The sequence below is a fragment of the Xiphophorus maculatus genome, chromosome 19, assembly GCF_002775205.1.
Source record: "Xiphophorus maculatus strain JP 163 A chromosome 19, X_maculatus-5.0-male, whole genome shotgun sequence".
Classification (NCBI taxonomy): domain Eukaryota; kingdom Metazoa; phylum Chordata; class Actinopteri; order Cyprinodontiformes; family Poeciliidae; genus Xiphophorus; species Xiphophorus maculatus.
The window spans coordinates 17888584-17912308 of NC_036461.1; the positions used below are offsets into that span (position 1 = coordinate 17888584).

General features: G+C 41.1%; 3 protein-coding genes across 4 annotated transcripts; all 3 read left to right on the forward strand.

The window, feature by feature from the left end:
• The first annotated feature begins 129 nt into the window (after positions 1-129).
• On the forward strand, positions 130-12819 carry LOC102227845 (microtubule-associated protein 1S-like). 2 transcript variants are annotated; one of them, XM_023352891.1, is made up of 10 exons: positions 130-354; positions 1474-1569; positions 3190-3281; positions 3682-3819; positions 4369-4870; positions 5692-5778; positions 5864-8295; positions 9344-9485; positions 9593-9810; positions 9895-12819. In XM_023352891.1, the coding sequence occupies exons 1-10, from the start codon at positions 201-203 to the stop codon at positions 10048-10050; spliced, it is 4017 nt and encodes a 1338-aa protein (XP_023208659.1). In that variant the 5' UTR covers positions 130-200; the 3' UTR covers positions 10051-12819. The 2 variants fall into 2 exon arrangements, with proteins under 2 accessions (XP_023208659.1, XP_005798452.1); XM_005798395.3 differs by having other exon boundaries at positions 3199-3281.
• A 1441-nt stretch (positions 12820-14260) lies between these two features.
• On the forward strand, positions 14261-18612 carry LOC102228100 (interferon-induced protein 44-like). Its single transcript, XM_005798396.2, has 8 exons — positions 14261-14331; positions 15127-15635; positions 15794-15845; positions 16237-16432; positions 16619-16771; positions 16872-17043; positions 17770-17870; positions 17960-18612. The coding sequence occupies exons 2-8, from the start codon at positions 15155-15157 to the stop codon at positions 18215-18217; spliced, it is 1413 nt and encodes a 470-aa protein (XP_005798453.1). The 5' UTR covers positions 14261-14331; positions 15127-15154; the 3' UTR covers positions 18218-18612.
• A 525-nt stretch (positions 18613-19137) lies between these two features.
• On the forward strand, positions 19138-21728 carry LOC102228350 (growth arrest and DNA damage-inducible protein GADD45 beta-like). Its single transcript, XM_023352369.1, has 4 exons — positions 19138-19280; positions 19685-19786; positions 19964-20180; positions 20760-21728. Exons 1-4 carry the CDS (start codon positions 19243-19245, stop codon positions 20862-20864), a joined length of 462 nt encoding a protein of 153 aa, XP_023208137.1. The 5' UTR covers positions 19138-19242; the 3' UTR covers positions 20865-21728.
• The last annotated feature ends 1997 nt before the right edge of the window (positions 21729-23725 follow it).

The window sequence follows — 23725 nt, forward strand, 5'->3', positions numbered from 1 at the left end:
TCAATGTGCTGCACGTCTCCCAAGCACTGGCTATAGAAGATACATAACGCGGTGCTAAAATTTCGTTGGTCCAAACGTGGAAAAAAAAAATGCCATTGATTTATTAAGCATCCACAGCAGCATTCCAGCACAGCAGCCGTCAGCTCCCTGTCATAACAGGCGCTGTGCTGTCTGCTTTCCTCAATGACATCACACCCAACATGGCGTCCGGCCGGGTGTTGGAGAGGGAGGTCCAGGAGGAGCCGAAGACCGCAACCCTGGACTTCTGCCCCCACAAATACTCCCTGCTGGCTGTCATCGGACGGACGGCCCGCCACAGACAGACAGAGCACATCCGGCAGGAGATCGAGCGAGGTGGGTGCAGATATTTATGTCACCGCAGCTCAATGCGTTTTTTTTCTCTCCCTCCCCTTTCTTCTACATTTTTCTTTTTCTTTTAAATACAAGAAATGCACAAAATCTAGTTCCGTGAATCTTCACTAGGGATGATAGCGGGACCTCTTTGCAGGGTTTCTGTAATTTTATCCACCCTGAGGACCGAGGATGCGTCATCTGGCGATCCGCCACCATCAGCATCCTCCTCTCCCCTCCGGGTGGCTTTTAATTAAAAGCAGTCAGGAGCGATGGGTTCGTCTCTTTTCGCCGTTATGTAAGGACGAGCTTTAGGGGAAATGTAGCAGGGATATCCAGCCTCTTGTGATCGACGTTTCATTTACCGTTTGCGTGTTTATGCTCAGCATCATCTGTGAATACAGCAGGTTACAGCGCTGCGTCCCGTTTAATGCTCGTTTACAGAAGCATCTGGATGAAAAACGTGCTAGAGCTGGAAATAAATGATGACTGGGAGCCACTTTGGACTTTAACTGGGCCAATTAACATTTCATCAATGCTTGATGAAAGCAGCTTTCTCTAACCTATCAACTTTTCATGAGCGTAGTTGAAAAGATTGTAAAGGACCTCAACAATAAATTATATCTTTAATGCAATTAGATTTTGTTTTGTTTTTTTACTTGCCAATTATTTTCACAAACTGCATTACACTTTAAATGTATTCATAAATGTATAATCCTTTAAACTTTTTTTTTTTTTTAATGAGAAGCACAAATTTATCAGTGAGAGTTTTGGAATCTGACAATTTATTCTTCATTAGAGTGGAGTTGTAAGTTGACATTTTAATTTTTTTTTTGTATTTTATTAAAATAAATTTTAAAATGAATCTTTCCCACAATAATCTCATTATCTTTTGTGACCATTTTAGTCCTTAAAAGGATGTACCAGTTGCACTGTAAAAAAAAAAAAAAAACCCAAACAAACAAAAAGACGTCACTAATTTACAATATAAATACAGAATTTACTGTATTTACACAGTAAAATTGTGGCAACCACAGCTGCTGGTATTTTACTAGAAATTAGAGACTTTAAGAAAAAAAAATGTTTTTAGTATGTGTCAAGTTATTTTTTGCATGCCTTCAGGTATTCGGTCATGGGACGTGGACCTAAAATCCTGCAACCTGGATCTCTTTCTGCAAGAGTTCCTCTCCCATCACACTGCGTCTTTTAAAGGTGCAGGTAAGAAGCTTTTCTTGAAAACCAAATCAGGTCCTTCATGCCCAGGTTCTCCAAATGCATTCAAAGTGTTGGTCGGGCACCAGCTCAGCCACTTCAGGAAGGAAGGAAGGAAGGAAAGTGAGAAGCAGCTTTACCAATTGTTAGACGTGGGTGTAACCTCAGGATGGAAAACAATAGGAACCTGCAACCGGTTGTGCAAACGCCTTGCTTTTTAACATGCGCAGTCATGAACAGCTGATTGCTTGCAGTGGAGGTAGACTTTTGTTTTTCAGAGATGCGCCCATCTTCGGGAGAAATGCAGCAAACGGAAAGTGCAGGGACTGCATTGTTGGGAATGCGTTCACCGGCTTTCTTGCCAAACGTTGGATGAGAGGATCAATAAGGCTCTCATGCGTTTACTGTAAATATGTAGCTGAATCCAGCGGCTTTGTTGCTCTGGAATAAAGGCTGGTGGAAATACTTCTTTAGCTTTGTTTTCACTCCAGAAATGAGCCGGAGTCATGCTTACATGCAAGGGAATTGCAAAGACCATTTAAAATGTATGCTTAGGCATGTTGTTACAGAACATAAACTATTTCCTTTTATTAGTAAAATTATGGAAAAACTGCAAAATAAAGCAGAGATTCGCAGGTATGATGTTATTTTCCATGGAGAAGTTAGTAAAGAAACACACACTGTCTGCCTGGTCTGCAGTGTATTCTGAATAGAAAGTAGGGAGACTAACTTTTATAAAAGAGAAGTAGCTGATCTCCCCACCCCCTAAAAAAAAAACAATTTTCAGCAGATTTAGAGGACATGTGGAAAGGATGTCCAATGGAGACAGGAAACGTCCAAAAATGGCATCTTCCTTGTGTAGATCATCTGCTCTGTGCCAAATTTTAAGGTTTAAGACCTAAAATAGAATTTTATTTGTGAGGATTTTTTTTGCATAACTAAATATATATACAGTATATATAAAAATTATTGTTTGTAAAGTTGTTTTTACTTTCCGTAAATGCAACTTTGGCTTGTCTCCTGATTTATAGCAATGACTTATGACCTATTAAAATTGTACAGAACAGTGCAGTGAAAACAAGAATGACTTCCCTCTGAATTGGAAACAGACGTCTTCTGGACCGGAAATGAGCAAAGACTTTTAAAGAATCTAAAGAAAGAATATCTACAGATCAAGAACACTTTAAATGATCACAGGAAGTCTGACTGCTTAGAAACAAAACACCGACGACTCAAATCTCCTGCACATGTCTGCTTATCCAGACAGCTCCATAAAACATCACTGTGGCACAAGATCAAAAAAGGGACATGTTTCTAATAAAGCCAGGATTTTCGTGCCAAACTCAGACTTCAGAGGCTGAGCCAGTTCCCTTCAGACTGGATTTCCACTGCTGGCACGCCGTCCTCAGACAGCCATCTGACTCAGCTGTTCTCGTCCTCTTCCTTCCTCTTGTTCTGTTTCAATCGCCCGTCTGATTATCACACTTCACTTTCTCTTTGACTTTTTCTTTTTCCGGCTCCCTGCTCAGATCTATCGGCGTGTTTCCCCAGTGCTCTGACTCTCGTGCTTCTCTCTCTGTGTCATTTTCTGTTTGCATGCGTTCTCTCTCTCTCTCTCTCTCTGAGCCTCTCCAGGGCAGAAGTGTCTTCGCCACTGTACCAAAGTGTTGGACACACAAGTGCTGATCAGTCCATCTCAGGAACTGGCTCATTCAGAGGTAAAAAAAAAAGAGTACTATGTCGATTGAAAGCTCAGGATTTGGTCTGAAACGGAGCAGGACTGCTGTCTTTCCATTATGAAGGATAACCAGTGAAAGACGTGTCTCCATTTCTGACTGATGCGTTTTGAAACGAGCATGTGGATTCGGTTCCCAAGGTCTTTAGAACGGAAACAAACCCTCTAGATATTTAACCTTTGTTTCACACTAAACTGACCTGGAGTGTTTGTTGCGGAAAAACTCAATCAATTTTACATATATATGAATATATGATAACCATTCTGCTAAAGACGTATTGATCTCTTATACATGCACTCTTTTGACATTTTCTTCTCGCTTTATTTCTGATGAGTGACCTGGCAAAAACACCAGATTTTTTCCCTCTCTGTTTCCCTGTCAGGTGTTCGCCCTGCTGTCCAGAGACTCTGCTCATAAGCTGCTGATCTTGGCTGGCCTGAGTGTGGAGGAAAGCGGAGAGCTGCTGTTTCACAGAGGACACTTGTCTCCTGACCACCTCAGACGATTAATAACAGAGCAGGTGCAGCGTCACAATTCCTCTGGATTTTTTCTAAATGTTGCACTTAGGGGACTTAATATGTAATTTACAAAAGTTTGCCTGCCAAACTGTGCTTTTTTTTTTTTTAAAAAAAAGGAGGATCAGAAATTAAACATAGCCAGGGAGAAAACAAACCAAATATTTGTATCTTGTTAATTTTCCTGACATTCTTTTGCATGACATGAATACGTTTTTATTATTTGATTATTAAATTTTCTTTATTGGCTAAATATATCAGCATTTAAAGAACAAAGCTCTATTTACTTACAATATTTTCTGACGTAAAGCATGGGTGAAGGTTTGTATATTTCTAATAGTTTTTTCTAATACAAAGCTCATGATTTAAGCTCCCCAAGATGCTGATTGTCCACATTCCAAAAATAAGCATTTTAGATTGGTGTGAACTCAAGAAAGGCATTTCATTGCAAGAAACTGATCAAATTTGGGCAGCTCTTGTTGTGATTTGTTTGATTTTAGTTTTTTTTTTAAAAAGAAACATTACATTTACACTAAAGAGCAGTCTTTCTTCAGTTCCCAGATCAGGAGAGCTCCACCTCCTGCCCCAAGATCAATTTGACCCTCAGCTGTCCCAACATCGGACACTGGAGAAAGATCCTCCTGGAAAATCCACCCCTGCAAGGTCCCCTGGCGCTGCGAATCAACCCCGAGGAGGTGCTGCCGGCCATGGAGTCTCTGGGGGAATTCACATCACTCATCTCTGCCACCATCTGCCCCGCATCCGCCTTCGACCTCCTGCCACCTCCCACCACCGTGGGGTTCCTCAAGCTGTCCCGCCCCTGCTGCTACGTGTTCCCCGCCGGGCGCGGCGACTGCGCTTTCTTCGCGGTTAACGGGTTCACCGTGCTGGTGGACGGAGGCTCGGACTCTCAGGCCTGTTTCTGGAAGCTGGTCCGCCACCTGGACAGAGTCGATGCGGTTCTGTTGACCCACGTGGGCACAGAGAACCTCCCCGGTGCCGTCTCCTTCCTAGAAAGGAAGGTGGCTGAGAAGGAGCTGAGCCATGATGTTAAAGGTACGAGAGACTTTTCATTTTCAGGCCTAAAGTACAGAGCTGCACAGAGGTTTGTTTTTGTCTTAAAAACAAGAATTAAGTGCACAAGTTTGCATATATTGTGCATTTTTTATAATTCACACAATTTCCTAAGTATATATTAAAGCTCACATATGTACACAGATCACTACTAATGTTACATAAAATCTTCCTTAGCACTTTTTGTGATACTCCTCCAGCATCTTACAGGCTATTATAGGATACTTTAATGTTTCCTTGAATATTTCTAAACATTTTTGGACAATTTGGGTCATGTGTTTGAAATGAAGGCAACTGAGTGTTCCAACAGGACAGCAATAAAAAAAAACATAATAATTTTTTTAAAAGACAGCAAAAGTGGTTTTCGGATATATATAAAAACAAGTATTAAGCTTCTTGACTGGAACCAACTTCAGTCCTGCTGAAAATTATTCTGAATATTAGTAGAAGTGAGATCTGTGGCTCAAAAACTAACCAAATGAACACTGGACAAAGATCCAGCCAGAATTAGCCAAGATATTAATGATCGCCACCAAAAGTACGTAGTTTCTGAGGCATGTATGTATACATTCGGATTAAATACGCAATCATTTTTAACTTGTGCACCTAATTGGTGTCTGTAAAGTGCATTCATGTTGTTTGAAGCATCATCCTTTACCCCTAGAAACCTCCCCCCCCGAATGGATTACCAAATGCTAAAAATGAATAAAACATTTATAATAATTGTATGTAAACTTTTGACTTGAACTGTGCATGCTGTGTTGCATAATCCATATTTAATGTTTTAATTTCTGTTTGCACAGATGACTTGTCAAAGAGGCTTATCTCTCCAGAGCTAGGAGTTGTTTTCTTCAACGCTCCCAGCAGGTTGCAGGCGGAACAACATTCTTGTGAGTTGTGTAAATAAGCAAACTACAGAATCTTTCTTAACAACAGAAAGCAAAGTAACACGAGTTGTCAATCTTTTCCTTTAAGTTGCAGACAATGTGTTGAAGAGTACACAGCAGGCCGCCATAACTTTACAGCTCTTGAAGAAGTTAGACATTAGGCCACAACCGTTGTTTCGGCCACAAGGAGTCCCCGTGAAGCCGCTCACCTTGTTTCAAAAGATGGGAGTGGGACAGCTGGATTTGTACATCCTCACACCAGGCAAGAGCAGCCAGGAATATGAGACGTTCATACAGAACTGGCCTGACGGAGTCTCGTCACTGTCACAGAGTCTCACTGCGTTGGTCTCAGTCTCTGCCCTGCTTGTGTGGCATCCAGCGTGTCCTCAAGAGAAGGTGGTCAGAGTGCTGTTCCCTGGTGCAACTCCACAGGCAAAACTGCTTCAGGGGCTGGAGAAGCTCAAAGGATTGGACTTTCTTCAGAAGCCAACAGTAACTACCGGAGACCTCGAAAGACAGGGGGAGGACAGGAAGGCCAAGAGGACGGAGAGCTTGGACAGTGGCCGGTCAATAGGGAAAGAGGGAACAGCCAAGCAAGGGAAAGAACGAGGAGCTAGAGAAGAAGGAAAGGATTCATTAGTGAAAGAAAAGATAAAGACGTTAAGTGGAACTAAAGATACTGATAAAGCTAAAATCAAGGAGGGGGGCATAAAACGTAAATCATCACTATCAGAGAAGAATACTTTAAAGAAAGGGTTAGGGAAGGATGGAAAAAAAGAGGAGAAAACTGGCAACAAAGAGGAGAACAGTGTTAAAAGGACTGAGCAGATAAAAAGAGAAGGAGTCCCATCGAAAACCAAGAAGGACAATAAAACGAAACCAAAAAAGGACGCAAGAAATGACAAAACAGGAGAGAAGAAATCTCAAAAGTCATCAGCAAATGAAACAAACAATGACAAGAAAGTTCTTGCAAATAATAACGTAACAGAACAAAACCGAGGGTCTTTGTCAAAAATCCAAGAGCCAGATTGCCCTGGTACTGATGCTCGAGATCACAAGAAGGAGACTGAAGCTGAGGAGAAGCAGCGCGGCTCCAAGATGTCCACCCCAGAGGATATGACGGCTGATTTTGTCAAGCTCAAGGAGAAAAGCGAACTGGAAGTAGCCCAATTGGAAACTGCAGCCTTTTGTGAAGATGCATGCAATAAGGCTGGTGAAAGATTTATACAGGAAGCAGCAGGTGGTTTGGAAATAACAAAAGTAGAGGGTGGTGACAGTTTAGTGCAAAATATCCATGGGAGGAGTGGGAAAGCAGCAGTAGACAGCCAACGAAACCATCCAGATGCGTCGATAGAATCTAGTAAACCTGCAAAGGTTGTAGGATTCCCATCTCCTTTGAACAAATCTTACAAAAATGATCACACAGTCCAGCAGGACACAACCCCAACCGAGTACACACTGCTGGACGGGGCTTTGAAGCACTCCCCTCCCTCGCGCTCCTCTCCGGAAAACCAGGCCCCCAACAGTCCCGAAGAGGAGACAGTTGAGCCAGTGTCCCCTGACTCACGTCCCAACAGTGCAGGCCACACTCCCTACTGCCTGTCCCCAGACGACATGTGGTGCAACAGAGCCACGCTGAACCGACTTCAGGCCCTCCATTCAGCTGGTGTTTACGAGGCAATTGGGTCATCTGGCCAAAGCGAAGAGGAGGTTTGCAAGACCAAAAGTGCTACTGAAAACCGCAAAGAGAAGCATCTAAGTTTTCTTTCTTTGGGCACATGTAAAGAGAGTTCTTCGGAACCCTCGCCGTCTGTAGCCACAACCACCACCACCACGCACTCATTACCAGCGGAGGTGAGCTCGCCCCAGTCGACAGAAGTAGATGAATCTTTGTCAATGTCCTTTGAGCAGGGACCGAGCGCTGGAAGCCAGAGAGAAGGAGATGATGGTGTTTATCTCTCCCACTCTAATGGAGGGTATTATGTGGGAATGTCTTTGCCAATGAAGAAGCCTCCCAGATCTTTGGGTCAGAGTTCAGAGATGGGGCGACCCGCTGCACCGAACACTCTCCCTTTTGAGGCATCGGCTCATGACGTGGACCTTTGTTTGGTTTCTCCTTGTGAGTTCAAGCATTTCAAACCCCCCGACTCAAGCTCAGGCACCAGTGAAGCCTGCAAAGAAGTCAGCGGCCCAAATCACCATGGCAACAACAATAACAACCCAAAGGACAGGTCACCCAGTGAGTCAAATGCCCCTGTCTGCACAGAGGACTGCCCGTCCACCACAGCAGATGGAGTTTTGGATTCGGACTCTGATGATTCATGTAGTGACCCATCCAACTCCCCCTGTAATCACGACATGAGTCAGACTTTGCCCCCAGACCCTCTGCCAGCCCCTCTCAGAGACAGTCCACCGCTGCCTCCCCATCCTGACACCTCCATGCCAGTTCCCCAGTCTGACTCTGAAGCTCACGGGAAGAGAGCAAAAAACACTTCAACCCGGGGAAAGAAGTTTCCAGGGGTGAGTGTGTCACATTAGCAAAGTAGAAAATGTATTGGACAAAGTTGAGTATCTTCACGAGTCTCCTAGTTTTAGATATTTTATGATTGTCTCATAAAAATATTCATACTGCTAAGATTTTTTTTGTCACATTACTACCACAAATGTCAGTGTATTTCATTGAGATTATTTATGGTAGAACAACAAAATGTAGAGGGCAAACAATGAATGGTATAACTGAGAAAAGCATGATATTCATATGTATTCAGCCTATCTGAGTCAACACTTTGTAGGACCATTTACATCCACCAGATTAGCGCTCTTAGAAATTTTAATTTTTGACATCAAGTTGCAAGTCTTGCAACAGATTCCCAATTGGATTTAGAAATGAAATTCGACAGGGTTATTCTAACATTTGACTGATTCTTATTCTTCTGGAAGGTGAGCCCCAATTCCAGTGTCAATTATTGCACAGGTTCTAAAGGGTTTTCTTCTGAGAATCGCCTGTATTTACCTTCATCAACTCTGACCAGTTTCCCTGTCCCTGCAGAAAGGATCCCCATCGCAGGACGCTGTCCTTCATACAGCGTTGGTTTTCCTTCACACATAGTGCCTTTCTTTCAATAAAAGCCACCACTTGGCATTCTTAAACTGAGATTAAATTACACCCAAGTGGACTTTATTTTCTGACCTGCTTGCATTGTGTTTTATTTAGGGGAATCATAGTAAAGGAGCTGAAAAATCTGTGCCAAATGTAAATCATGTATCGTTTTCCCTTGATTTCCGGATTATGCACTACTTCATGTTGATCTCTTAAATAGGCATAGTAAGCTTGCTGAGGATTTGTGGCTTGGATGTGACAAAATGTCAAAATCTTCCAGGGGTTTGAATATTTTTGCAAAACACTCCATATGATCTTTGACCAAGCTTTCTGTCTTCATCAGCAGGGTGTAAAACTTTTGAAATTTACATCACTTTGACACAGTTTCCTGGAAACATCAGGAATATCCATAACCAAAGTTGGTTTCTCTTAGGCAGATAACTTCATCGATAACCTTTTTGTCGCCAGATTATCGATGCCCCCCAAAAACCAGGCTCAGGGAAAACCAAAACAGGGAGCCAAAGTGGAGCCACCAAAGGGAATCTCTCCAGCGCTCGAACACTTTCCTCCAGCACTCGCTCGGCACCAGCAAAATCATCACCAGCTCCTAGTATGTCACTCTGAACGGGACGCCTCTTTTACACCACAACGTGACCAAGCTAACGGATAGGAAAAACATTCTGACCTTCTTCTGTTTTCTCTTCTCCTTCCTGTCAGACTCTAAGGCTCCCTCTGCTGGTGAAGTCAGTATTTATGTGGATTTGACTTATATCCCATCTGGAGCCTCCTCTCCCACAGTCACTGTGGACTTCTTCAGGTGCATCCGCTCCTCCTGCTACATCATCAGCGGAAACAGTCCGGAGCGAGAGGAACTAATGAGACAAACTCTGGATGCTCTGCTGGATGGCAAGGGATCCTGGCCAGAAATCATGCAGGTAAAAACAACTTTAAAAATTAACATGACTTTCTCTTAGTCAGAGAAGCCACTAGGGAGAAGTTATCCGTCTCTTTTTGCCTAGGTGACGGTGATCCCCACCTTTGAGTCGGTGTCGATGCAGGAGTGGTACCACCAAACCCTGGACAGGCAGCGGGAGCTGAACATCACTGTGTTGGGCTCAAACAGCACTGTTGCCATGCAGGAAGAGACTTTTCCTGCCTGCAAGATCGAATTCTGAGATGCAGAATACGAGATAGCTGATGGATGGAAATTTCAATGTAAGATTAAAAACGTGAGAACGGGGGGATTGGTAGAAATAGAAACAGATGTAATGGGAATATGCCCCACCCCCTTTGCATGTAAGTGGTAAATATCCACTTTATGGGCTTCTTATTGCAGCTGAAAACTGAAAAAAAGGCTTATTTTGACCAATGACCCTGTTCAAAACAGGAGAGGAGACTAAACCTACTGCAAATGATGCATGTCGCTCTGCGCACACAGACGGTCTCATGAAAGCTGTTGCTTTAGATTACAATATGGAAACCTGCTTTACAGTTTGCAGCATCTGAATCCACCAAAAAAAATGAATCCATCAAACTCAGATACTTTCAAAAGGGTCCTAACAGTTTGCATTGTATGTTGAAAACAAACATTTAATCTTCAAGGAGTTCAGATGTATAGTTTGTGTCCAGGTGTTTGTTGTGAGCGCTGTAAGCAGATGTAAGACGGGCTGTGCTGTGTTGTAGCTGCTTTTAAAGGTGTTTTGTCACTGCTGCCTTTTTACTGAGATCGCATTTAGAAGGAACCAGACTCTGAAAAACACATTTCGGACCCTCTGGGTTCACACACCAGCCAGTATTAATATCTTAATCCCAGGGGTTAGATGATTTTACTGATTAAGCAGCGTTGCCACAATTGTAAAATTGAGAATTGTCCGACAATTGTATTCCAGTAAAAATTCCCATCATCACCAAAAATTATATAACTGATAAATTGTAATTGTAAATAGGAAATAATCATGCATTATGTTTTAGAACATATATTTTGCACAGTGCTGAATCACACATGTGTAATGGTGATACTAGGAGCTTTGTAGGCTGTAAATAAGAGCAGATGTGGTGAAAGTAATTAAATAGAACTGAAAGAACGATTGTGATCAAATGGAAAATGCTATTCATAATGTTTTTATTTATTAGGCAGGTCTCTGGTTAGCCATTCATACATATTATTATTTTGTTGTCAAACTTTACATAAACCATATAATTTGGAACAACTGCTCAGGAAAATTAAAACAGTGTTCGCTGTTGCCCCTAAATTGGACTAACATGCTTTTTCTTGTGAAGTAGTTGTAACATGGTTATATGCTCTCAATTATTGAACAATTCCTTTCAGACAAAATTATTCCAAATGTAAAGGCACCAGCATACTATTACATTAGCATTGCTTGAATTTGCAAACATACACTTGCAACATACCAGCTTCATCAGGAGAAAACTTGTAATCTAAAACCAGCTGTGTAAAGACCATTTTATTTTGGGTTATTTTGGTTATTTTAACAATCTTAGATCAAATATTGGCCAAAATGGATCCTTTATGGGTTTTGGGTGATTTGGAGGACCATGAATTAGCAAATTAACCTAAAGCGAATGCTTGTGAATGGTGGAGGAATAGAATATGGAAAATTCACAAAGAAAATATTCCAGTATTGTCCTGGATTAAATGAATTTTCTAATTTTTTTTATTAAATTCTGCATTGCAGTATATTGGACGAAAGCAACAACAAAATCCCAAAAGTCTGATGAGATGTGTGATGACAGTTAAATTGTATTACAAATTTAACACTCAGTGCATAATACTATAAAACATAGTTTATACTGACGTCATTACTAGTTTTAGCCTGTGCTAGCACTGTTCTGTGTTGTCTAGCTAGCAAATAAAAGGCTAAGACTCAACAAACATGTTCTCCAGCATCAACTAAGATTATTATAGACTGACACTAACATAATTGTACAACTTTTAATTTTTTTTACCATCTTACCATTTCGTATTTCAATCCATATTAGAGGTTTGGCGAAGTTTGATCATGTCACGGTAGACGTCGAAATGACTGCCTGTTAAGAATTACGCACCTCCTTTTAGTCTGTGTTCGGCCCAATGTTTAGTGTAAAATATCCAACTTTTGTCCAACCCTCAACAACATAAGTCCAGTATTTGAAGAAATGACCCAGCAGCTATTGCGTGTTTGTGTGTGTGTGTGTGTGTGTGTGTGGGTGGATATTCACTCCTACGCATAATAATGTGCTGCATTTCATTTTACCTTTTGCACATCCATTATTTTTAAGTTCTTCTCTTCTGAAAATCCTTACACCTAGTCTGTAAATCCATGGATGTTATTATTTACTGTGCTTTATGTGGCTATTTTGCCTTTATTTTGCACAAATATGCATGTGACATTATGAGTTTCTAAATACCAAAGCATGAAGAATCACAAAGACAGGTCATTTTTGCCTATTAAACAAAATGCTGCCACCAAATGCATAGAAGCATCGCATTTTTTTTTATCAAGTTTCTCTAAATGATCTGACAAAGGTTTTTCTTTTCTACAAATGTAGATGCAACAAAAATAAATCATCCTAAGATTGTAATAATTTATGAGAAACTTAATTTCGAATTATGCATCTGTATCTCTGAATGTGTTTTATCAAATGATATTGTAATTAAACAAAGTCATTACAAACTTTGTATGAACAAGATCTTGAAAACAAATATTTGAGTTTCTTCTTAGCCATCTTCCTGTATGTGCTGCACATGTAAAACACTTAATTTATGTTGTTTTTTTCATGATATTCATGAACAGAAAGAGCAAGGCACCGTGGGGAAGTGTAAAATGATCTTATGAATTTAAAAAAACAACTCTGATTGTAAGTAGACGACAAAAGACAATGTCAGCAAGGAGTTTGGTTGTAACCTTAGTAGGAATGCAAGAATAAAACAAAAATATGCACAACCAAAATGTGTCTTGAGAATCATGTAAATGCAAACGTTTGAGCCATGAGGATCAGCAGGTGTTTCTGTTTTGCTCAGTGGCTTTGGTGCAAATTCAAACTTGTTCAATCTTCAAATCCTTGTGTCACTTGTGCACAACCTAAAAGCATTTTCTTATTTCTCTTAACAGGTTGCAGGTGCTTCTCTGCTTTTTCCTACATTTTCAATTGCTTTTGTCATGTTGATCGAAATGTGTTACACAGGTCTTTGTTGAATTGTCTCGACCGCCACAACATTCAAACATAACTTCATTGTTTAAGTCTAAAACATGCAAAAATGGTTGAGCACGTTGTCATAATATTTCAAACATATTTCTATACATTTCCATTAGACTTTTTAAAAAAATCTGTCTTGAACTGGTAAATTGCTCCCAGGCGAATCCTGAGTTTTTCCAACGTAGGTAAATACATAAAACATAAGATCAGTCAGTTTTCTGACATTGATTGAACCGTCTCATGAAACAGCAACTGGCAAGTGTATTGTGTATATAGCCAGGGCACAAAACGATGTTACGTTTCTGACAATGCAAGGACGAGGATTTAGACGAAGTCAAAAGCCAGAGAGAAGAAGAAGAAGAAGTGGAGTTATACTGTGACAGAGGAGTTGGGAAGCAAACAGAAGCAGAGAAATGTCAGTTTCCATCAGTCCAACATCATCAGTTTATGGTTTGTGCTGATGGAGTTCCTCTCACCCTAATCCTCATTTCTTAATCCCATTGAGGATTTTTTTTTTCTCACCACAGAGATGGAAAGTATAATGTAATGTAGTAGTGTCTGTACCACAGCCCTGCATGCACAGTTTTCCTTAAGGAGATTGTCCTACGTTTCTGTTTTTATTTTTGTGTGTTTTTTTCCCTTCATGCTCTGTAGTTCCATCGTTTCCTTTCTAAATCACAATGACATGATCAGACAAATTACAGCAAAAGCGTAAATATAAATGTAGTTCAGCTCCTTCCATTGATCTCCCACCATTACAGTGTACAATTCTTGTCCCTCCAGAGTAACACTGTTGTATTGACAACACGACTAAGCAATTTGATTCTTATCTATGTGCAGTGAAAGAAGGAGCTGTCATTCTGATTCACTGACATCTTCAATGACACATATATTTACTTTTGAGAGATTAACTAAGGAGTTTAATAAAGAAACTGGATTTCGCAGGTAATCCATGCTGTTTTGCAGTTTGCATGAATTGCTTTGAGAAACACGTTTACTGTTTTGTAAATGTCAAAAGTGATTTGAGAAATGCACTAAAGCAAATGAGAAAAACTCTAAATAAGTTTTGCTTGGAAAGCTCACATAAAATTTCCTGTGTGTCACAATCGACGTTAGTGTTGGTGAATTTTACAGCCTCACAGTCGAAGGCATCGTCTCATATAAAAAGTGAAAGTAGTAAAGTAAAAGGCGTGGTTTTGTTTCTAGATAGAGAAAAGCACAGCAGCTCACTGAGGTTTACCATTGAATCTTTTCTACAGGTAAGTTTTCTAAATTTTCCTTTAAGAAAAATTGGATTTAGATATAGTTTTTGTATGTAATGTGAACCACTGTGTTGATCAAGAAATAGCTTAAAATATCTCCAGCCATGTGTGGAGCCAATTCATCTGGTATTCATCTAAGCTTTATACTCTTTTAAATTAAAAGGATTTTTAAAAAAATCATCATGCGTATTTCTAAAAGAGGAAATGTTTTGTCCGTGTTTGAGAGCACAATGCAGGGGGAAAATGTATATTTTATGGTTTGTAGGACTAAATTATTTTGAAGTAATACTGAAAGTAAAACCAGTTCACTGCTGGATTCAAAAGAGCTTCTGTTCTTTCAGAAGTGAAGTTGATTTTAATTGAGTTTGTGCTTAATAGTATAAACTTAACATAGAAGCTCACAAACAGGTTTTAGGAGTGCAAATAGATAGAGAGACAGACAGATAGATAGATAGATAGATAGATAGATAGATAGATAGATAGATAGATAGATAGATAGATAGATAGATAGATAGATAGATAGATAGATAGATAGATAGATAGATAGATAGATAGATAGATAGATAGATAGATAGATAGATAGATAGATAGATAGATAGATAGATAGATAGATAGATAGATAGATAGATAGATAGATAGATAGATAGATAGATAGATAGATAGATAGATAGATAGATAGATAGATAGATAGATAGATAGATAGATGCTTCTGTAAGAAATGCAAACTCGTAAATCTCATTGAGTAACACTTGACAGCAGCTCACTCTTCTTCCACTCTACCTTCATCCTCAGGTGATTTTGTTCCAGCCTGTCCTCCATCATGTCTGCAGTCACATCCAGTCTGTCCAAACATCAGGAGAACAATCTGCTGTCTCTCTTCAGCTACGCCAGACTCCACCTCCTTTACAAGGCCAGCATCCATGGCTTCACTGCAGCTGCCTTCCACGGCCGCTGTGACCAGCAGGGACCCACAGTCATTGTGGCCTACAACGCTGCAGGGTTTGTCTTTGGGGCTTACACGTCCAAGGACTACGCCAGGAGCGGAGCGGCTGTCAGTGATGGGGAGGCTTTCCTTTACAGCATCCGTGCTGAGAAAGACAAACCGCTCAGAGTCGGGTGTGTCAGTGGGAAGCCTGCCTTCACAGATGGAGACCCCGGTCCAAACTTTGGTGACTTGGTTTTCTTGCATGAGGACAAGCCTGCAGTGCAGTCCAATCCAGGCAACTGCTTCATCTTCCAGGAAGCAGAGATGCACGGGAATGACTTGGCACTGACAGAGTTTGAGGTTTATCGGGTTGAAGGTTCGTGAAAGAACTTTCTTTAATGAAAATACAAAGGATCTCCGATGATTGAATCAATTTATATTCATTTGTATTTGTTATTTACACGTGTGCATGTAATCTAGTCTAAAAAATAAACACCGGTTTAAATATGTTTATACTTTTCATTACAACAACAGGTCTAGGAGATCTCCTGGAGAAACCTTGGAGAAACATCCAGTGGACGTCTGAGTACGTAACCAAAGGCAACATGTCTTTATGTGGAAACTCATAAAAGAAAATCTGTAAAATATGCAAAAGTTACATTTTCAAATCCACCCTGAATTGTGCTGAGACGTTTTCTCACCATAATTCTTGCAACAGCATTTTCAGGATGGAACAGTTTTTAAACACTTCTGGAAAAGAACAGACTAATTTGTAAATATTGGTGCTTCTTTTTATTTCATGAAATTGTTAGACAACGGACCCTGATGTGGTAAATATAATGACTGAAGCTAACTTTGATAGATTAATCTCAATTCTGAGAAATGTGCAGAATGTTTTTGCCATTTTAAATTTACAATGATCACGATCTTGATTATTTACGTTCTCTTTCTTGTTTTTTATGTTGTTTCTCTTGCAGAAAAAAGCAACAGCTGATGACAAGCATCCAGAACTATCTGCCTGAAATCAAAGCAGTCAATCAAGCCCGTGTGTTGCTGGTGGGCCCTGTTGGGGCCGGCAAGTCGAGCTTTTTTAACTCCATCAACTCCGCATTTCGAGGCAACATGACATGCCAAGCCATCACAGGCACGGCAGGGACAAGTGTGACCACTCAGGTACCAGCAAAGCATTCACTGCTAGATTATCTTGTCAGATTCAAAATAATACATTTTGCAGGATTCACTGGGAAACACGGATCCGTTGCACTTCTTGTAACAGAATGCTGATGGTGGTGACATGATTAGGTCTGACTTATTTTTAACTGACTACCAATTTATATATACATGTTATATCTCCTGCAGTTTCGCGCCTACACCATTAAGGCAGGAAGACGTGGCGGGACTCTTCCTCTGATCCTCTGTGACACAATGGGGCTGGAGGAAAACGCTGACACCGGCTTGAACGTTGACGACGTAGTCAGCATCTTCAAGGGGCACATGAAGGACCGCTACCAGGTTCTTTAAACACTCGCATTCTTTAGCGTCACATTATGTAAGCCATTTAGATGTGGGGTAATGAGTTATTCAAAGCAAGTCATTTCTTCGCTCTCCTCAGTTTAGTAGCTGTTCATCAATCCTAGAAGATTCTCCAGGCTATCAGAAACACGTGACCCTGAACGACACGATTCACTGCGTGGCGTACGTCATCGACACCTGCAAGGTGTCACTTCTCAGCGAGAAAATGCTGGACAAGCTCACTGCCATTCGGAAGAAGGCCAACCAACTTGGTTAGTGGGAAAATGTTACACTGAAGAACGTTTCAGAGTATTCCTCTTATGTTGCTATAGTTACATGGCGCTTTAAAAATGTTCTCATACCTCCACTTTGTCATGTTAGAACCCTGAGTATTTTATCAGGATTTTATGTGTTGGACCAACACAAACTATTGCACATCCGTGAAGTGCAAAATGCAAATTAATTCAGGCTCATTTGGACTGAATGGAAAGTCACTTTCAATCAAGTCTTGCCACTGATTATTATCAGTTTCAATTTAGGTCAGGAGTTTGACTGGGCCCTTTTAAAACAGCACCATGCTGGATCTAACACATCCTACTTTAACTCTGGGCATACTGTATGTCTAGGGTCAAGATGGAAAGTGACCCTCAGCCAATGTCTCAAGTCTTTAGTTTCCTTCCACGATTGTGAGTTTCAGATTGTTATTTGCAACAAGATTAAAAACCTTTCAGTCCTGACCTTCCATCACATAATTATATTGTGTTGATCTTTTCAATTCTATCTTCAGAAAATGGGGAAAAGTTCAAGGAAGATTAATAGCACCTAACGCATAACTAATGTTATGCATTAGGTGTTACTAACGCATCCCGCGTTTGCTTACACAAATTTCCTCCAGCATTTCCAGGATGAAGCTCTGATTTCTTGTAATCAGTCTACAAAAGCATAAAAATATACCTCAGCAATCTTCACAATATTTTCTTGATCTCGTTTCCTGCCAGGAATCCCTCAGATTTTGTTGATGACCAAAGTGGATGAAGCCTGTCCACTAGTGGCAAAGGACTTGAAAAATGTGTATCGCAGTGTTTACATCCAGAAGAAGGTAACATTATTTAAGTCGATATTTACCTTATTACAGGAAAACATCTTGTGATATGAAGGAGATCTAGACATGTCAACCTATTGTTTCAGGCCCGCCAGTTGAGTGATTTCCTGGGCATTCCTTTGTCCTATGTGCTGCCAGTGAAAAACTACAGCGAGGAGCTGGAACTGGATCAGAACACCGACATACTGCTGTTTATGGTCTTGGAACAAATCCTCAACTATGCAGACAGCTACTTTGAAAACCAGATTACAGATGATCAGGATGGAAGCAATGGACCGGAGCTCTACAGATCCATCGATCCCCGCCGAGTTGTGTCACAACGTGACGAGCCTAAGATTGTTTAGATACACAGTTACACATGTTACTGTATTGTGGAAAAGTTTGGATTGCTTATGCTCTTACCCATCAGGAGGGTTCTGGTTGACAGCTGTGCTTGGGATGAGGGGGGATTGCTGAAAAGTCAATATACAATGTGATGGGCTAACTTTGAAAACTCATATCTACTGAATCCTATTCAATTGATATGGTTCCATATTTCTAAACTTTGACTGGATTAGATGTCTTTATCTAGCAAGTACCTTGAGTTGTCATTTTATGTGGATTGCTGCCATATACATAAACTGTAGAGGAAATGAGCTGAACCAGTGTCAATTTCTTTATGCACAAGTACAAAGTCCAATAAAACACATTTCACTGGAGCGAGTCATCCAGAAGCTTTGCTCTACGTACTATCACAAAATAAAATAATCTACGCACACTCAATCCCTGCCTCTTTAGACTTATATATATATATATGTGTAATTTTATAATTTTATTTTGTGAAAAATGCATGCATGTTCACTATGGTTACTGTGATTAGAAATGAGCAGAGAGTTACTTTGGTCAGCCAGTAGGTGTCAGTCATAATTTCACAAGGAGTGTTTCGGAACATCTTTGTTATGGACAATGTGAGGGGCTTTATGTTGCACAGTTGCCATCAATAGTTTATTACTATTCATTTTACAGACGTCTTTGTGATCACATGTTTTCGTGCGTAATGCCAACTCGAGACAATGCCAGAATGACACAGCAGTCTTTTTTGCTTCTTCTCCTTCAAAGTTCTTTACAATCACCCGCCAGTTTGACAACAAAAATAAAACCCAGGCGTCTTCGTGAGAAAAGAAGGACGTCGCTTTGCCTTTCAGCCAATGGCAGAAGCCGAAGAGTTTCGGTGCCGCCCTCCTCTGATCCCCAGTATAAGACGCGTTGTGCAACCTTGCCAACCACCACAGACGCTGCGTTGCAAACGCTCCTGCAGAGATTTTACTCTCTCAAACTACTGGACTATTAACGCTTTCACCAAGCTGGGATTGTTTTCTGATTTGCAAGCATGATTCCCGAGGAAAGTTTCGCCTCCGCAGAGAACAGGTCAGATTTTATTTGCAATGTTTGGAAACGATCTGTTTGTTCTGTTTGCAGGGACGTCCTGTTCTGGACAGGAATGTCTTACGTCCTTTGACTCTGTAGCTATTACCTGAAACTTTCTGTAGAAACGAAACCAAAAGCACCTCAGTACTGCAGTGGACAATGTTAATATTCCACAATAAGGACTGATTGGGGTTATTTTATGCATGCATGCTGCACAAATACTTCACAGTAAAGTACAAATGCTATTTTTTATGCATTAGACACTTGCTGCATTAAAGTGCCTGGCTAATGCATTTGTTTTGCTTCGTTCATATCCTCTCTTAGCATTTTTACGGAACAAATTTTGAAGTTGTTTTTGTCTCTTTCTGTGTTCAAATGAGTAATTGTTCTGTCCCAATCCTCAGGATGCAGTCTGCAAGCTTGGCACTGGAGGAGTTGCTTGTAACTGCCCAGAAACAGCACTGCCTCACTGTTGGCATCTATGAATCAGCAAAGCTCCTCAATGCGTGAGTAGAAACCATTAATTATGGCTTAAGTCGGGGCATTATTGTATTTCCCAGCTGCATTTGCTCTGCTCACTTTCCAGACACCGACATTGCCCCAGTCTGACAGCTGCAAACGTGCGGCTTACTAGGTGTTTGTTGTTTTTCCTCCCTCTCTAATGTTTCCCTCGGTTTCTCCAGAGATCCGGACAGCGTGGTCCTGTGCGTTCTGGCGGCCGACGACGAGGAGGACGTGGCGCTGCAGATCCACTTCACGCTGCTGCAGTCCTTCTGCTGCGACAGCGGCATCAACATCCTGCGGGTCTCTGGGGTTCAGAGGTTGTGGCAGCTTCTGGGCGGAGTGGACGCCAACCGAAACCAGGAGGAGAGCGGAGACCTCCACTGCATGCTGGTCACGGTGGGTTTGTTACGACAAGAGACGGCCTGGTTACGGGTATCAAGGTGCATGTAGAATCTACATGTTAAAATCCAGAAAAGGGCAGCCCTCCCCCACTTGTTGCTATGCCCTGGGAAAAAAAAGTTCCTACACATTTGCTTCACTTAGACGCAGGGGTGGGCACTCCTGGTCCTCGAGGGCCGGTGTCCTGCAACTTTTAGATGCATCTCTACTTCAACACACCTGAGTCAAATAATGAGGTCGTTAACAGGACTCTGGAGAACTTGACTGCACTTAGGAGGAGATTCAGCTGTTGGATTCAGGTGTGTTGGACCAGGGAGACATCTAAGAGTTGCAGGACACCGGCCCTCGAGGACCAGGAGTGCCCACCCCTGAGCCTTGTGGTAATTTTAGTCTCAAGGTGTACTCCAGCTACACCTTGAGAATCTCATGCCGGTCCATTCCTTAAACAGAAACTTCTTATGAACTGAAAGGCCGATGCTTTTTGCTCCACTGTAAATATTTCTTGCCATCTTCAAATCGAATTCTCCTTAATACATGATCGTGTTAGTCATTCATTTTCTTTTATTTTCCTTGCAGAATCTTCAGGTAGACCACTGCAGGCTACAGGAAGTTGGGACTTACTGCCAAGAGAGTCGGCTCCTAGACCAGTGGGTTCCTGAGCTGGTTCTGCAGGAACGCTGAAGGGTCTGAATATCCCCCAGAGACCCTAGAGCTTCTGGGTTGAAATGAAAAAGAAATGAAGGAACTCAATTGTCAAGCTGCAATAGTCCTGAGTGGACTCAATGCTAGCACCCAGACTGAAGGCAGGACAAGCCTGAAACATTCATGAAGTTGCTGTAAAACAGTTGGACATTTCTGCAAGACATGAAGAAAGAAAACTGGCTTGACTGAGTTTCTTCTCCATCAGGAAAATAATCTTATGCATCTATTTTGGACTTCTGTTTGGGCTCTCACAATGTTCAAGGACTGTTTTTTAAAAAATAATCATTGAGGGTTGCAGCAGACTGTGTCTTATCCACACCCAGTTCATACCTGGAAGATTTGTAGGCTTACTATCTGGACTGAAATGTTGTAATAGTGAATCTACTGTACAGCCAACATTCCTAAGTGATCAGAGTTGGGAGAGTCTCTGCGTAGAAAGGGCGTGCGTGAAAACATGGTATGCACGCACAATGTCTTTCTTTAGAAACGCCTGGGTGTGCTGTGAGTGCGTTTTTGCAGAGAGCAGCTGAACCTGTGGAGGAGTGATCGCTATGGAAACTGAAACTGCTCTGTTAGAAGGATCTGGCTGGCTTTGCAGAACGAAAAAATTGCAAACAAACAAACAAAAAAAAAGGTCTCAGGACCTGACGATGTTTTTTTTTTTGGTCTGAATTCAAACCTCAGGGGGATACAGAATGATCTGATCAAGACCGTAATGTAATGTGCCTTTACAAACGTTGCCTATTTTATAACAATATGAAAAGTTTAATTTATTGTTTGTGTCATTTGTTTTCCGGGTCTATTCTCTTGTGCAATAAGTCAATAAATTATTGGATTAATTGAGAAGATTTCCTTTTATCCATCCATCCATCCATCCAGCAGCCATTGGGCGATAGGCAGGCCACACCCTGGACAGGTCGCCAGCCCATCGTAGGGCGAGAAGATTCCTACTCAAAATTGAATAGAAAAGTCGAGCGTGCTTCACAGAACCTGCCGAGTTACGCAACAACTGTTTACGGTGGCACCGAAGTCATGGAAAAATGCATGCACTGCTAGGTCATGCAGTTTTCAAAGAAATGCTTTGTTGAGCATTACTTTTGTAGTGAACATAAGTCAACCGAAATAACACCAGGGCGGAGCCTGAAACCACGCTGAAAGAAACAGACAAAGCCAGCTGATGCAGACTGTCTGTCCCTACAGGAAGTTTTGAGAAGATAAAAGCCTCCTTGTCAAACCATCATTTCTCTGATTGTTCTTGGTTTGTTACATACTTTCAACTTCTTGCAATTCAAGGCCGCACGCACATTTGCGAACTGTATCTCCATTGTGTGCCCTCTGCTTTACTCCCCGTTTCTTCCTGTGCTCTCACATGTCCGTCCACCACTCGGCCAGAAGGGGAACACCCAGGCACAGGGACCACACGTTTGTTTACACTCTGCTGCTCAGAGGCGTAACGGGCGGCGGCGGACTTCTGACAGGCTGTGATTCACCCCACAGCCCAAATGTCATGGCCCACAAGAGGAGAATGGTTTGAAATTTTGAGTAAAGCCGTGACTGTGGAGCTAGAGCTTCTAGATTAAAGGAGGACTAAGAACACGATGCAAAGGTCTAGCTAGGAGACTTGCTATTTAAGCTTGGCACATTGTGATTCCATCTCTGCTCTGCACACCATGTACTTATTAAACCAGTGAGCATGTGCTTTATAAATCTATGCAGCCTGCAGGAAAAAAAAAACACAGAATGCTTTGCTGACAGAATAAAACAAGAAAACCAAACATGATGGGCTGGATTCATATGTAATAGGTGAAAGCTGTCAACACAATGGAGTCCAGTGGTTGCATTATATCATCTTTTTATTAATGTTATCTACTTCTCAATATTTTTTTTAACAGCAATATCCACAAAATATTAACAGTGTGCAAGAAAACATGAGTTATGGCACATCAGAGAACAGTTACAAAAAATAGATATTTTTTTTTCCAGAATCAATCAAGGCAAAAAGGATACATATACTGTATGCATACACAGGAGATCAGAACACAAAGATGAGTCTCAGATGGGACTCCGAGCCAACTGAGTGATGCTTGATATGACAGTCCACCAGCAAAGAGCCTCAGACTCGCCTCACTGGGGCCAAAAATGAATTTTTGTTGAGCTCACTTTGTGAATTGGCAATGTGAGCCACATGCTCCACTTTAGGACTGTTCATTCTGTTGATCTGATAACTCCACAACCAGCATTAACACAATATACGCCACTATAAGGCAAACTAACAACTAATCAATCAGACAAACTGTCGGCAAAATCAGCATTTCAGGCCGGCCGTCTTTGATTGTAGCCCAGGAAGAGATGGAATGATTGAGAAAAAATATAAGAATGTAAAAAATTTAATTTTTCAGACATTTTTAGGGCAACAGTGTGCGTAGTGGTATGATATGCATGCTCATTTTATTCTTTAATAGACCCCTGCAACTTTTATCCTCCTTCCCCATATCCATTTATTTAAAAAAACAAAAACAATCACACATCTGGAGATGTTATTTATTTATAAATTTATATATATATATATATATATATATATGTTGAAGACAAGCTAATTTGACCGGTGGAATATGCTAGGTATGTGAATTTCACAACAATTTTAACTTGTTATATTTTTTTCCTCCTCTTTTCATCCTAAAGTAAGCACACCTTAATAAATAAATGGATGTCAAACATGCTAATTCTGTTTGATTTGTCTGGGAGTTAATCTGGAAAACCAGGGGGATTTGACAACAATTGCTACGCTAACTACTACAAACAATGTAATTATTGGCAGGGCAGCTGGGGTTGCCAGTTAT